The sequence below is a fragment of the Lampetra planeri genome, chromosome 30, assembly GCF_965212315.1.
Source record: "Lampetra planeri chromosome 30, kcLamPlan1.2.h2, whole genome shotgun sequence".
In the NCBI taxonomy this organism is placed as follows: Eukaryota; Metazoa; Chordata; class Hyperoartia; order Petromyzontiformes; family Petromyzontidae; genus Lampetra; species Lampetra planeri.
Genome location: NC_136136.1, coordinates 5,712,461 through 5,724,048, shown reverse-complemented (window position 1 = coordinate 5,724,048; position 11,588 = coordinate 5,712,461). Strand labels below are relative to the sequence as shown.

The following is an 11,588-nucleotide window of genomic DNA, read 5'->3' as shown; positions in this document are numbered from 1 at the left end:
TTATTGCCAAGTTGCTCCTGAATGAGAAGCTCATAGCTCAGTGGTTTTACCTGATAAGATAAAAAATAGTTTCGTTTTATTTGTAAATATTTGCTATACTTTTCACTGTCAAGTTTTTGTATTATTTGTTGTTGTATCATTCTGACCTGACCCGACTCATCGGATTCCTGCTGTATAAATAAATATTCTGATAAGAGTTAACAGAAAGATTTTGTTTGTCCCAACATTGTCTATCATGTGACTGTCATATAAGTAACCGTCTGTTTTTTGTTGGACCGAAATTATCTGAAGCTACATGTTGTGTAGACTCAGTGTTTGTGTAGAAGTGATAGTTTTAAAGATGGTATGCTAGGCTTTTAAGTCTCTGCCAGTAGGTTGTCTATGTATTGGTGCTACGTCACTGCGCTTGAGCGCTTCCAACAGCACTGCCTCCATCAAATCCAGGGGATCAAGTGGGAAGATCTCTGCACCAATGCAAGTGTCCTCCTCCATGCTGACACCACCAGCATTGAAGCAATACTTTTTAAAAAACAACTCCGATGGACTGGCCACTGCTTCCGCATACCTCAGAACTGCCTTCCCCACCAGATCCTTTTCTCCCAGCTCTCCAATGGGCAGCAGACAAGGGGATTAAGTCCTAACAGGCTAAGGTTCAGACCATCGGGAGATAGTTTAATCCTGCCTTGCCGATTCCGACTGATTCCGTGAGAGTGGCTCAGTCATGCCGATAATAAATCGTTAGTAACTGATCACAGTCTCGGGTGAATTCTGCGAGCGTGTGGGAAGAGCGTGGTGCTGTGTGTGTGCGCTCGTACATGTACGGTCGGCGCTTCACGGGTGCACGCTAGTAATTGATCACAGCCTCGGGTGAACTCTGCGAGTGTGTGTGGAAAACGCATGGTGCTGTGTGTGTGTGCGCTCGTAACGTGGGTGGTCGGTGCTTCCACGGGTGTACGCTTCGTCTTGCTGCTGCGAACCCCCGCACTGCGTGCGGACTAACACCCCTCGCGAACACCTGACCCACAGCCCTTTAAACCACCCGTAACAAAAACCCCCAATCGGCGACCCGGGCGCGAGCAACGTCATTTGCCCTCCAACCCCTGACCCCCCCGTTCAGCGCGTGTGATTGGTGCGCGGGTTTGTGAGGGGAGGCGTCGCGTTTGATTGGCGGAGAGGCAACAGGGTGCTTTCAGGCGGCCGTGAGCCAGTGCCGAGCCAGTGCCGAGCCATGCCCCACAAGCAGGACTCGCGGGGGTTTGACCCAGGGAGGAGAGCCGGCGGGCGGCAGCCCTTCTCCCGCGAGCGAGGAGCGCAGCAGCAGCTGCTCTCACACGAGTCAGGGATCGGGAGACGGCGGACCCCCTACGGCCGGCGCCCAGCAGGGAGAGGCCTCGGGGGCCAGCGGCCTCAACACATGCTATTGTCGGGCGAACAGGTGCTCACACGTGGGGAAATCCACAAAGAGAGTGAGCCTGCACGTGGTGCCCAATGTGCTTATCATTACCATTGAGCGAATCGATTAGTGGTGTGAAAAATCGACAAGGTGAATTTTACTTGCTACACAGAATGCTTCTATTCAAATTTGATTGCATTCACCATATTTGTTATTTGGACATTGGCTGTACACCGGTGCAATATAACACATCGGTCCTCGTAAAACAGTCTAACATCTAAAACTTGAGCTGACATCCATCTTCCAACTGCTTCTATATTGAGAAATTATTTTGACGCACCCCGCAAGATGTTCCGACTGGGTTTGCGAATCGTGGGAAAATAAATTATAGTAACAAATTTTATTTTTTGTTCTAAGCACTGGTGTCCCACCAATACGTTCATTTGCTCCCCCCTTCTGCCCCTGCTTAGCCAGCACCCTATTTTCCTCTCTTTTAATGCTTGGCCCACCACTGTCTCCTCCCACATCCCTTGTAGGACTTCCTCTTCCCTGAAGAACTCGACATACGGCCGTTCATGTCCAATCAGGTTGTGCACGAGCCAGAACTGTATTCGCTCTACTCAGTGATTGTGCACCACGGGACCACCACCAATAGCGGCCACTACTACTCCTACAACAAGGTGATGTTGTGCATGATAAACAAAACAACAAATATCCCCCAAAGAGCCTTACTCGACTGTTGGTGCAAGTGCTGTTCATGAGCACCTGTCAAAGCCAGAACAACACAGGAAGGGGGTGGGTGGCCAGCACCACGCCCGGCCGCCTTTGTCCCCTGAGCGGTAATGTTTACATATTGCACCATATACTCATTTGAGGCTGAGTGGACCGAGGGAACGAGGCTCAGGACCGGTTGAGATAATCGTCACTGCTGTTAGTCTTATTTTATTTTTTGTTCTTAGCACTGGTGTCCCACCAATACGTTCATTTGCTCCCCCCTTCTGCCCCTGCTTAGCCAGCACCCTATTTTCCTCTCTTTTAACGCTTGGCTCACCACTGTCTCCTCCCTCATCCCTCGTAGAAGTTCCTCTTCCCAGAACAACTCAACATGCGGCTGGTCATGTCCAATCAGGTTGTGCACGAGCCGGAACATTATTCGCTCTACTCGGTCATTGTGCACCACAGGACCACCACCAATAGCGGTCACTACTTCTCGTACAACAAGGTGGCGTGCTGCATGACTGCGTGGAAACGCCAACTCGCGGTTGCCCCTACCAATGCAAACAAGTTTTCTGAGCGGCGATGGGAGAGAGGTTCTCCCTCGCGTTAAAAATGCCAAAAAGAATTAAAAAGCACAATTACTGCTGCACAACCACATCCTGAACAATGTGATGTCCTTTTCTCCCCCCCTACCCCAATATGTGCAGTTACTACTATAGTCAGTAGATACTACTACAGTCAGTAGATACTACTACAGTTAGTATATACTGCTGTAGTCAGTATATACGACTATAGTCAGTGGATACTACTGTAGTGCCAGATACTACTATAGTCACTAGATACTATAGTCCGTAGATACTACTAGTCAGTAGGTACGACAATAGTCAGATACAACTACAGTCAGCAGATACTACTATAGAGTCAGCAGATACTACTAGTAAACAGATACTACTATAGTCAGTGGATACTACTATAGTCAGTAAATACGACTGTAGAGCCAGATACTAATGTAGTGACATAAGAAGGGAGGGGCTGCTGGGGGCTCTGGGTTCCCAGGGGGTCCAGACGCTTAAGCCTCTGGGCGCCAGGCGTTGGGTTCCCAGGCGCTTAAGCCTTTTGGCGCCGCCAACGGGGGGGGGGGCTGTGTGTGCTCTGTGGGATGTCTGGTGGCGCACACGGCCCCACCCCTCGTTGGACTAGGCATAAAAAGGGGAGCTCCCTAGACGATCGGGGCCAGTTGTAACTCAAGACCCAAGACCCACGACCAGCCATCTGAAGACCCTGGGATGTTGTGAGAGCGAGTGGTGGGACTCTGGAACTCCCGACTCTACGACCTTGGGAGGGCGAGTTCCAGAGCGTAGCCAGAGTAGAGTATCTAGGCTGTGTACCTAGGCTGTAACAGAGTATCAGGACTGTTGGAGTGTTGTGTTGTAATAAAGAAGTTACCTCTACAAGTGTCTCCGGAACCCGTTACACTAGTATAGTCAGTAGTTTCTACTATAGTCAGTAGATACTACTACTACTGTCAGTAGATACTACTATAGAGTCAGTAGATATTACTATAGTTAGTAGATACTATAGTCAGTAGATACTACTAGAGTCGGTACATACTACTTTAGTCAGTATATACTATAGTCATTAGATACTATAGAATCACTAGATGCTACTTTAGAGTCCGTGGGTAATCCTATAAAGTTACTAGATACCAGAGGTGGGACAAAGTCATTGTTATGCAAGTCCAAGTCGAGTCGCAAGTCATCAAATTCATGACTCGAGTCTGACTCGAGTCCAAGTCACATGACTCGAGTCCACATCTCATAGGTGGGACAAAGTCATTGTTATGCAAGTCCAAGTCGAGTCGCAAGTCATCAAATTCATGACTCGAGTCATGTGACTCGAGTCCAAGTCACATGACTCGAGTCCACACCTCTGCTAGATACTACTATTTTATGTAGGGTGTGTAGGATTAAATGCCTACAAAATAAAAATTGGGTGAGGGGGGGGGGTAAAAAGATTTTTGGAGGGGGGGGGGGTCAACAATGTTTGGAAACCTTTTAGATCAACTATTTACCCCCACTTTCGGTAACTTTTTGATTCAGCACTTCTGAAAGGCTCTTATAATTTTAACGGACAAATGGACAAACGGAACGTTGGCCTTTCACAAAAGCTTAGTATTTGTGTATGTATATGTTGTGTTTTTAACAGAAGACAAATATATAAATTATACACATGAAGCAAATATTTGAACGAGTATATCTTGGGCAACTGGACAAAAACATCCGTGTAGAAATGTGAATTGCAGCCAGGTGAGCTGAATACGCTTCAAGAATTAATTTAACACTTTACTGAGGATTACAAAATACACCAATTAGTGCCAGTGGGCATCCATTGAGGCCTTCACATGTTTGTTATGCTGGTGCCCCAGACGACGCATTGCCAATCAGACAGGTATCATTGCAATTTTTCCAGTTAATATAAATTAGTAAAGCTACCAAAACTTCTTTATTTGGTCAGGACAATCAATTGTTTTACAAAGTCTGTCTCAATGTCTCCACATATGTGACGATTGGCATAATGGCCCTGGTGTTAACGTTCTGGCCACATACTCAACGTATTATATCATCAAAAGAAAGAGCTGCCGCAGTAGTTGTTGGAGCTACCCGAGTAGTATGGCTCCCCGAGTATTGGGCGGGGTTACCAGAGTATTGGCCGTGGCAACCTGTGTATTGTTCGGGGCTACTGGAGTAGTAGTGGATAGAGCTACCATAGTTGGCTGGGTTGGAAGAGTAGGTGATGCTTATGAGAAAACTGTTAATGAATAACCGCACGTGTAAACCAGTCACATGGTTAATGGCGACTCGGGAGAAATGCTGTTTGTAACATACGTGCTGTTGCATTTTACAGAGTGACGGTGCTGTTCTTCACAAGATTGCTATTAACCACAATAAATGTGTCTGCCCTCGATTTGGAGCACCTGCCCATGTCCTTCATTTCGAGTGTGCAACATATTTCAAAGCAAATTCTTAAATGTTGTTTGTATTATTAATGTACATATAAAGTCACAATTCAATGGCAATATCATATTATCAGAGTATGTGTTTTGTTTGCATTCTGACCACAAGCATTGTGGTTAATGCAAACATGATTCCTTGTAAAAGGTTTTAGTTTGGTGTTTTAGCATCTTAACACCTGTTTTGTTGCCAGAAAAAAGGGGAAAACCCTATTATCATATTTTGGTACTGGCAAAGGAGGTCCCATTATGTAAATGCTCACCCCAGCTCTCATTACTCTGATAGTGCATTGTCTTTGGGATGTACACCTTTTGGCGTCCTCTGGTCTAACACCGTTTGAGACGAGACTCAAAAGAAGCTGTCGCTGGTGTGGACCAATCAGTTTGAAGGACAATGCATATATTATCAGAGTATGTGTTTTGTTTGCATTCTGACCACAAGCATTGTGGTTAATGCAGACATGATTCCTTGTAAAAGGTTTAAGTTTGGTGTTTTAACATCTTAACACCTGTTTTGTTGCCAGAAAAAAGGGGAAAAACCTATTATCTTATCAATGACAATACATACGTGTTCATTATTGAAATGTGATAATCCACGTGATACAATCCATTGCATGGCATAAAACTACAATTTATTTATTGTAATATGCTTGTGACTTTGCTTATAACTTAAGAACCAAACATAGCAAAAGGATGAGCAATGCACAAAAAAATGTCCCTTTTAGAAATGCAACATTTTACGAGGGTGTGATTTGTCCTGGAGAATGTGCAAAAATTAAATTGCCTCAGTAGTTGCGATTTTTTGCTAGATATTAGCCCATTTCCTTCTCTGATTGCGCATATCCAGGCTGTTCTCTTGATATTACCATCTCACCCATGTGACACCACCCAGGGGGAGATTACCATCGCTCTATCTCTCCCATGTGCACGTGTTGGCCCCCCCACACTTGTTGCACTCCAGTACACGGTGTTGTTGCCCACTCCAATATGACGCATAGAAATACGAGTGTATTTAGCTGCCTAATAGATAAAACATATTTAAAATGTTATGAAAAAGGCTGCATGGCTGAGTCAACAATTTAACGATCGCCAAGAATTGCGTTTTTGGGCAAAGTTAGCAAAAAATGTTGATCCTTCAAGGTATCCAACAAGGAGTTCATTCTAAAGATGTCCACCAAACAGGTGTTTACCTAGTCACACTTCAGTCCTACATCGCATCCACCCGAGCAGCAAATATCTGAACGTGGAGCAGAACGGCCTGGTCGATGGCAGTTTTCGTGGCTCCTGGGTTGTCCCGGATGAAATTTACGATGCCCTGCAGGCACTCAGCCTAGGGAGAGGAATACAATGGGGTTACAGGCATGGGATGAAGGGATGAGTACAAATGAGAGACAAGGGGAAGCGGAATGGACAAGATCAATCTGGTGTTAAGTTGCTGGGCTGCGATCATCCCATCAGGTTAGATAATAAGGCCATCAATCAGGAAGTATTTCAGGAATTACAATCAAAATCAACTTAACTATTATGCACGCTTAAATTACAAGCATGCAAAGTGGACCACGAAAAAGTGTGCTCCGTATAGGTGACTGTCCCGGTATGCATGGACAAGCACCTTGTATTTGTCGATGTCAGCCTTGCCTGTCACGCGGTTGTACAGCTCGTACGCGACCCTGCCGGCTGTGATTGCTTGGTATGCTTCACTTGTGGTCTCCTTGCCGGACAACCAGCTCAGCAGCCCCATCTGCTCTCAGGTGTTGGATAGTGGTGGTAGATTTGAAGGAGAGTGAAAAGTTATTGGAGATGTTGGGCAGCTCAGAGGACAAAGCACGGAGTTGGTATCGCCGAGATTCTGGGTTAGATTTCACATAGCTTTGATTAAACTGGATTCTCAAGTGAAGAGGGTTTATGGTTTCAGCCCTGCTACCAATGATTGCACAAACAAGCATCACATTACATTTGGTTCTGCACTTAATTTGGTTGAATTCCAACTTCATCAAAGGGAATACAAATATTGGTTTGACCATCATAGGACAGGTTACTCTCAGGAGTGGGAAAATGCTGCCCCTGAATGTGTGGCCTAAAGGTCACTTGAAAGAATTTCAGAGGTTGCTCTGTTATATCTGCTTCTGTGAGCCATTCTCTAAAACAAATGGTTGCAATGCTTTGAGATAACAATCAGTCCCTCCAGAAAAACGCGATTATGCGATCGCATGATTCCATGCAAAATCAGCCAAAGTCCGCATATTTATGCGGGGGGCGCGTTTTTTCAAATACGCCGCACTTTCGCCGCATAAATTGCAGATTTCCGCGCGCAAAATATGCGGGCTTGCATGATTTCATAATCCCCGCATTTTCGTTGCAAAAAGTCACATATATCTTAGCAGAAAGTTGACAAATGTTGCGTTTACTTCACACAAGCGCAGCCATTTCCCCTGTTGCCATGGGAACGTTATGAAGTGACGTCACTCATTACGCGACATCATTGAAAAGCTGCAAACCCCGCGATGCCAATGAAACCATGATGAAGCCCGCAAATCTTTCTCATTTGCCAGTGGAGCATTTGAGAGGGAGGAGATGGTGGAGGGGGAGGAGATGGACACTGAGGGAGAGGGGATGGAGGATGAGGATGGTGAATGATTGGCCAGTGTTAGAGGCTACGTAGTTAGTTTTATTCAGGAGTTTATGCAACTTTACAGTTGTAAGATTGCACTTTTTTGTTAGTAGTATGTAAATTTACATTACTGTAAGACTGTACTGTTACTGTATTGCTTACGTTACTGTGCACTGAAAACACTTATTTTAACAGAAGATGTCTGTTTTGTATAGCTACCTCTGTAAAACAGGAAGCACACATTTTATTTTTTAATATTTTATTTATTCATTTTTACAGAAGTTGTAGCATATTCATTTTGTAAAGCTACAGAACTTGTTCGACTCAATGTTTTGTAAGTTTGAGCCATCTGTTTGTTAAGGTCTGAAATAAAACAAGATGAGAACTTAAATATTCCCAGCACTTTCTGTGATGTAGTATGCTTGCTTATCATAGGAAGTAATAAGAAATGACTCTTTACATTAAAGTAGTAGCCTAGTGAATAGGGTGTTGGGGGAATCACTTTTTTTTCTCTTTTTCATCAAACCGCAGTTTTTGCAAGTTCCCGCAATTTTTGCAAGTTCCCGCAATTTAATCGCATAAAATTTCATAAATATCCCGCATATTCCATCGCATTTTTTAAGAAAACGTGCCGTATAATCAACGATTTTTGCCCGCAACAATCACCAAAAAACTCCGCGTTTTTCTGGAGGGACTGAACAATGTATTAATCTTATAACGTGACATCATTAGCACAATTGGGATAAAAATGGGGGAAAAGACCAATAATATGAATAAAAGTAATGTTAATGAGGACAAAGTCAGTCCTCTTAAGCAAATCATTGGCATGTAATAATTATTAATTCATTAAATTTAATAAATTAATGAGTGTAATAATCAATTATATCTACGATTCATGAAAATAATATGCCGTTACATTAGGCTAAGGGAGTGAACAAATTATACATAAGTAGATTGAGGGCTGTAAATATATATTTTTACAATGAAATATGTACTCGACTATTGTGTTCCTGAAAGCCATCTTAAATATAAACATCATAGCTTATATGTGTAATGTTATTGTAAATGTGTGTATATACCAGGAGTGGGGAACCTATAGCCCGTGGGCCAAATTACAACCACGACTTCACATCACACAATCCATGAACCCATGAGGCCTTATCACGTCAAAGCGGCCCGCACATGTTATATATCCATTACTTCAAGTATCAGAGCTGCACTATTCTATTCTTGCGTATGGCAATGTTGAGGAGCTAAATGCCAAGAGGTCTGCTACCCACGGGAGCACTTCAGGAGAAAGCTCGTGTAGTTTTGCTATCCCTCCTCCATTGAAGCTGCCAAAATAGCAGTGGTTTACTTTATGGCCCATAGTTTGTGTATCATGGCCACGACCGCACGCACTCCTGTGATTTTAATTTCCATTCATGAAAGAGATGTGCTCATTGGCCAGTTGATACAGTATTCTGATGTGGTTGATGGTTACCCGAGTATCTTCGTGTCAAAGCTAGGTGTGCAAATGTATGTGTTTATTCTGATCGTCTGCGATGTTCCACACTGTTTACCGGCGTTCTTGGCATGTAAGGGTTCTCTTGAAGTAACATGTGACTGTTAACGTGCAGATTGCTCGTGAAAAGACTTCAAATTCCTATTCTGCCCTCATTAAGGCAAAGATTCCACACTGATGGTGTACAGAACCAACCCAATGGCAGTGCATCAGTACCTGCTGGAGGAGCTCAGCGTTGGACAGACCCCAGGAGGCATCGAAAACCTTGTCCATTCTTCCACAGTTCTACCAGACCCACGCAGTACGTACTTTGGTTGAGTACAGATGCATCGTTTCATCGAATAATATCATACAAAGGCTCACAATACATGCAGCGAATCGAGTAAACATGAAAATGTTCAATGTATGTGAAATCTAAATAGGGAAACCATATCCAACATTACTTCGGCTAATAGAGTAAGCAAGGGTACAAATGGAGACGTAACAAAAGCAAGCAACAATAGAAACGAGATGGTAAAAACGAGAAAAAGACTATTATGAATGAATGTATCGGATCACCGTGGTGGTTAGGTAAATCATTACGCTCTCAGTACATAGTGCTGGTGACGACATTCGACTAAGTCAACTCCAAATGTTTTGCACAGTTTAGTCCGCAGCCCAAGGTGTCATGCCACAGGTTAAGTTTGCACTCTACAGTAAAATGTTAAATTGTACACGGCCGAGTTCACAGCTGTACAGTAGCCATACACAAGCAATTCTACAATGTATGATTTCTCAGTTGCAGTCATTTGGTATAGCCCTGTGAGCCATTCGGCTCTTGAATCGGGTGCAACCTCAACAAACAAAAACACATCTTAAAGTGACTATGTGCAAACAGAAAATCCAAGAAAAGACAGCAAAATATTGCAGAAAAAGCACCGTACACCAACACTGTGTGCAAAAATCCCAGTGGGTGAGGTGGGTTTCTTATATTTTCCATCCAATATAAATATTCCGATTGTGATCATGAAGCCAATCGCCGACACAGGACCTCGCTGGCACGACGGCCATTCACCGATACGGCCTCTCCCTCATCCAGCACAGGTACCTCGCTGAATACAACAGCGAGATAAATAGCCTTTGATAGCCCCCGATAGCTGCACCTCCTACATCTCCTCGTTGACAGCAAAGCACAGATGCACACCTTCGTCAATGGTGCAGCGACAATCGTCAATCGTCTTCCCCTTTCGCGGCAGGCAGCTGAGGCCACAGCAGAGCGGACGAGGCAGTCGAGGCTTGGTTGGAGGGTGGATCGATCCAAAGAGATCGATGACTGAAGAATCGATTCCCGATGGCGCCCACGGCAAGGTGTGCGTAATCGATTCCAGTTGAATTATCAAATGGAGTCGATTTCAAATATGGAAAAGTTAATTTCGATTTAAAGCTTTCGTGACTGCAGGGATTCATCTTCTTGGTTCTTTCGGTAAAGTCACGTAGAAGGGAAGTAATAAAATAATAAAAAATAAAAGATAATAAAACAATTCTCACGACTTTTCGGCAACAACGCAAGCAGCCGTCTTCAGGTGAAGAATGAGACACTGCCAAGCTAGGAGCTTATATATAAGCTGAGTTGGAGGTGGAAGAAGAGAGCCTTAACAAAAGAATGTGCATATCAAGAGGAATTTAGCATATTCATGGGAAATGCGTAGGAGGTGGGCGGGGGGGTTTCAAAGTCATATTATGCCCATGCATTATGCAGGATCAGCAGCACCAAAGGGAGGGGGGGGTAGCATTAACAAAGGGAGGGCATGTTAATAGTATGTAGAAGCAATGAAACATGTGAATGGGAAAACGGTGGCAGGAGATCCGCAGCGGAGCAAATATTGCATTCCCTGTGGAGAACACAAGATACACAGTTAATGCCAGTGAGTGGACTGCGGTCTGAAAGTCACCATAAACGTGAACAACAATCAGTTAAGATCCGAAGTGGTTTATTACGTCCTTCCAATGATTGCTGAGCCAGAATCCATCTTCTCGGTTGAAATTGTCTCTGTGTTTGTATATGTGGATCGCCTCATGAACGAATCTCTCATGGTAGCCAGATGGCTTGCAGAGAACCTCTATCTTGGAGAAGTCAATGTCATGTGAACCCATTGAATTGTAACAGTGATCTGCCACGGCTGAGGTGTTTGTCCTACCGTGTTTCAGGTCAGCTTTATGTTCACGGATGTGGTCCGAGACATGTCGTTTGGTTTCTCCAATGTAACTGCTACCACAGAGGCAACTTAGTTTGTAGACGCCAGGGTACTGTATGTCTGGAACCACGTTCCAAGTACTGTACGCGATTATTGTTGTTGTATTTATTACTGATTAA

The 11,588-nt window shown here is 44.2% G+C and overlaps 1 protein-coding gene across 1 annotated transcript; it reads right to left on the bottom strand.

The window, feature by feature from the left end:
* Positions 1-5,730: 5,730 nt before the first annotated feature.
* LOC144728849 (uncharacterized) lies at positions 5,731-10,543 on the bottom strand. Its single transcript, XM_078608537.1, has 4 exons — positions 10,419-10,543; positions 9,452-9,520; positions 6,733-6,861; positions 5,731-6,450 (listed from the first exon to the last, which is right to left on the bottom strand). Exons 2-4 carry the CDS (start codon positions 9,506-9,508, stop codon positions 6,328-6,330), a joined length of 309 nt encoding a protein of 102 aa, XP_078464663.1. The 5' UTR covers positions 9,509-9,520; positions 10,419-10,543; the 3' UTR covers positions 5,731-6,327.
* Between the last annotated feature and the right edge of the window lie 1,045 nt (positions 10,544-11,588).

Excerpts from the sequence above, each read along its gene's own strand:
- LOC144728849 (XM_078608537.1), bottom strand. The coding sequence starts at position 9,508 with ATGGACAAGGTTTTCGATGCCTCCTGGGGTCTGTCCAACGCTGAGCTC. Across the intron at positions 6,862-9,451 it reads ACGCTGAGCTCCTCCAGCAG|ATGGGGCTGCTGAGCTGGTT; the intron begins GTACTGATGCAC and ends ACCTGAGAGCAG. Across the intron at positions 6,451-6,732 it reads CTGACATCGACAAATACAAG|GCTGAGTGCCTGCAGGGCAT; the intron begins GTGCTTGTCCAT and ends TCCTCTCCCTAG.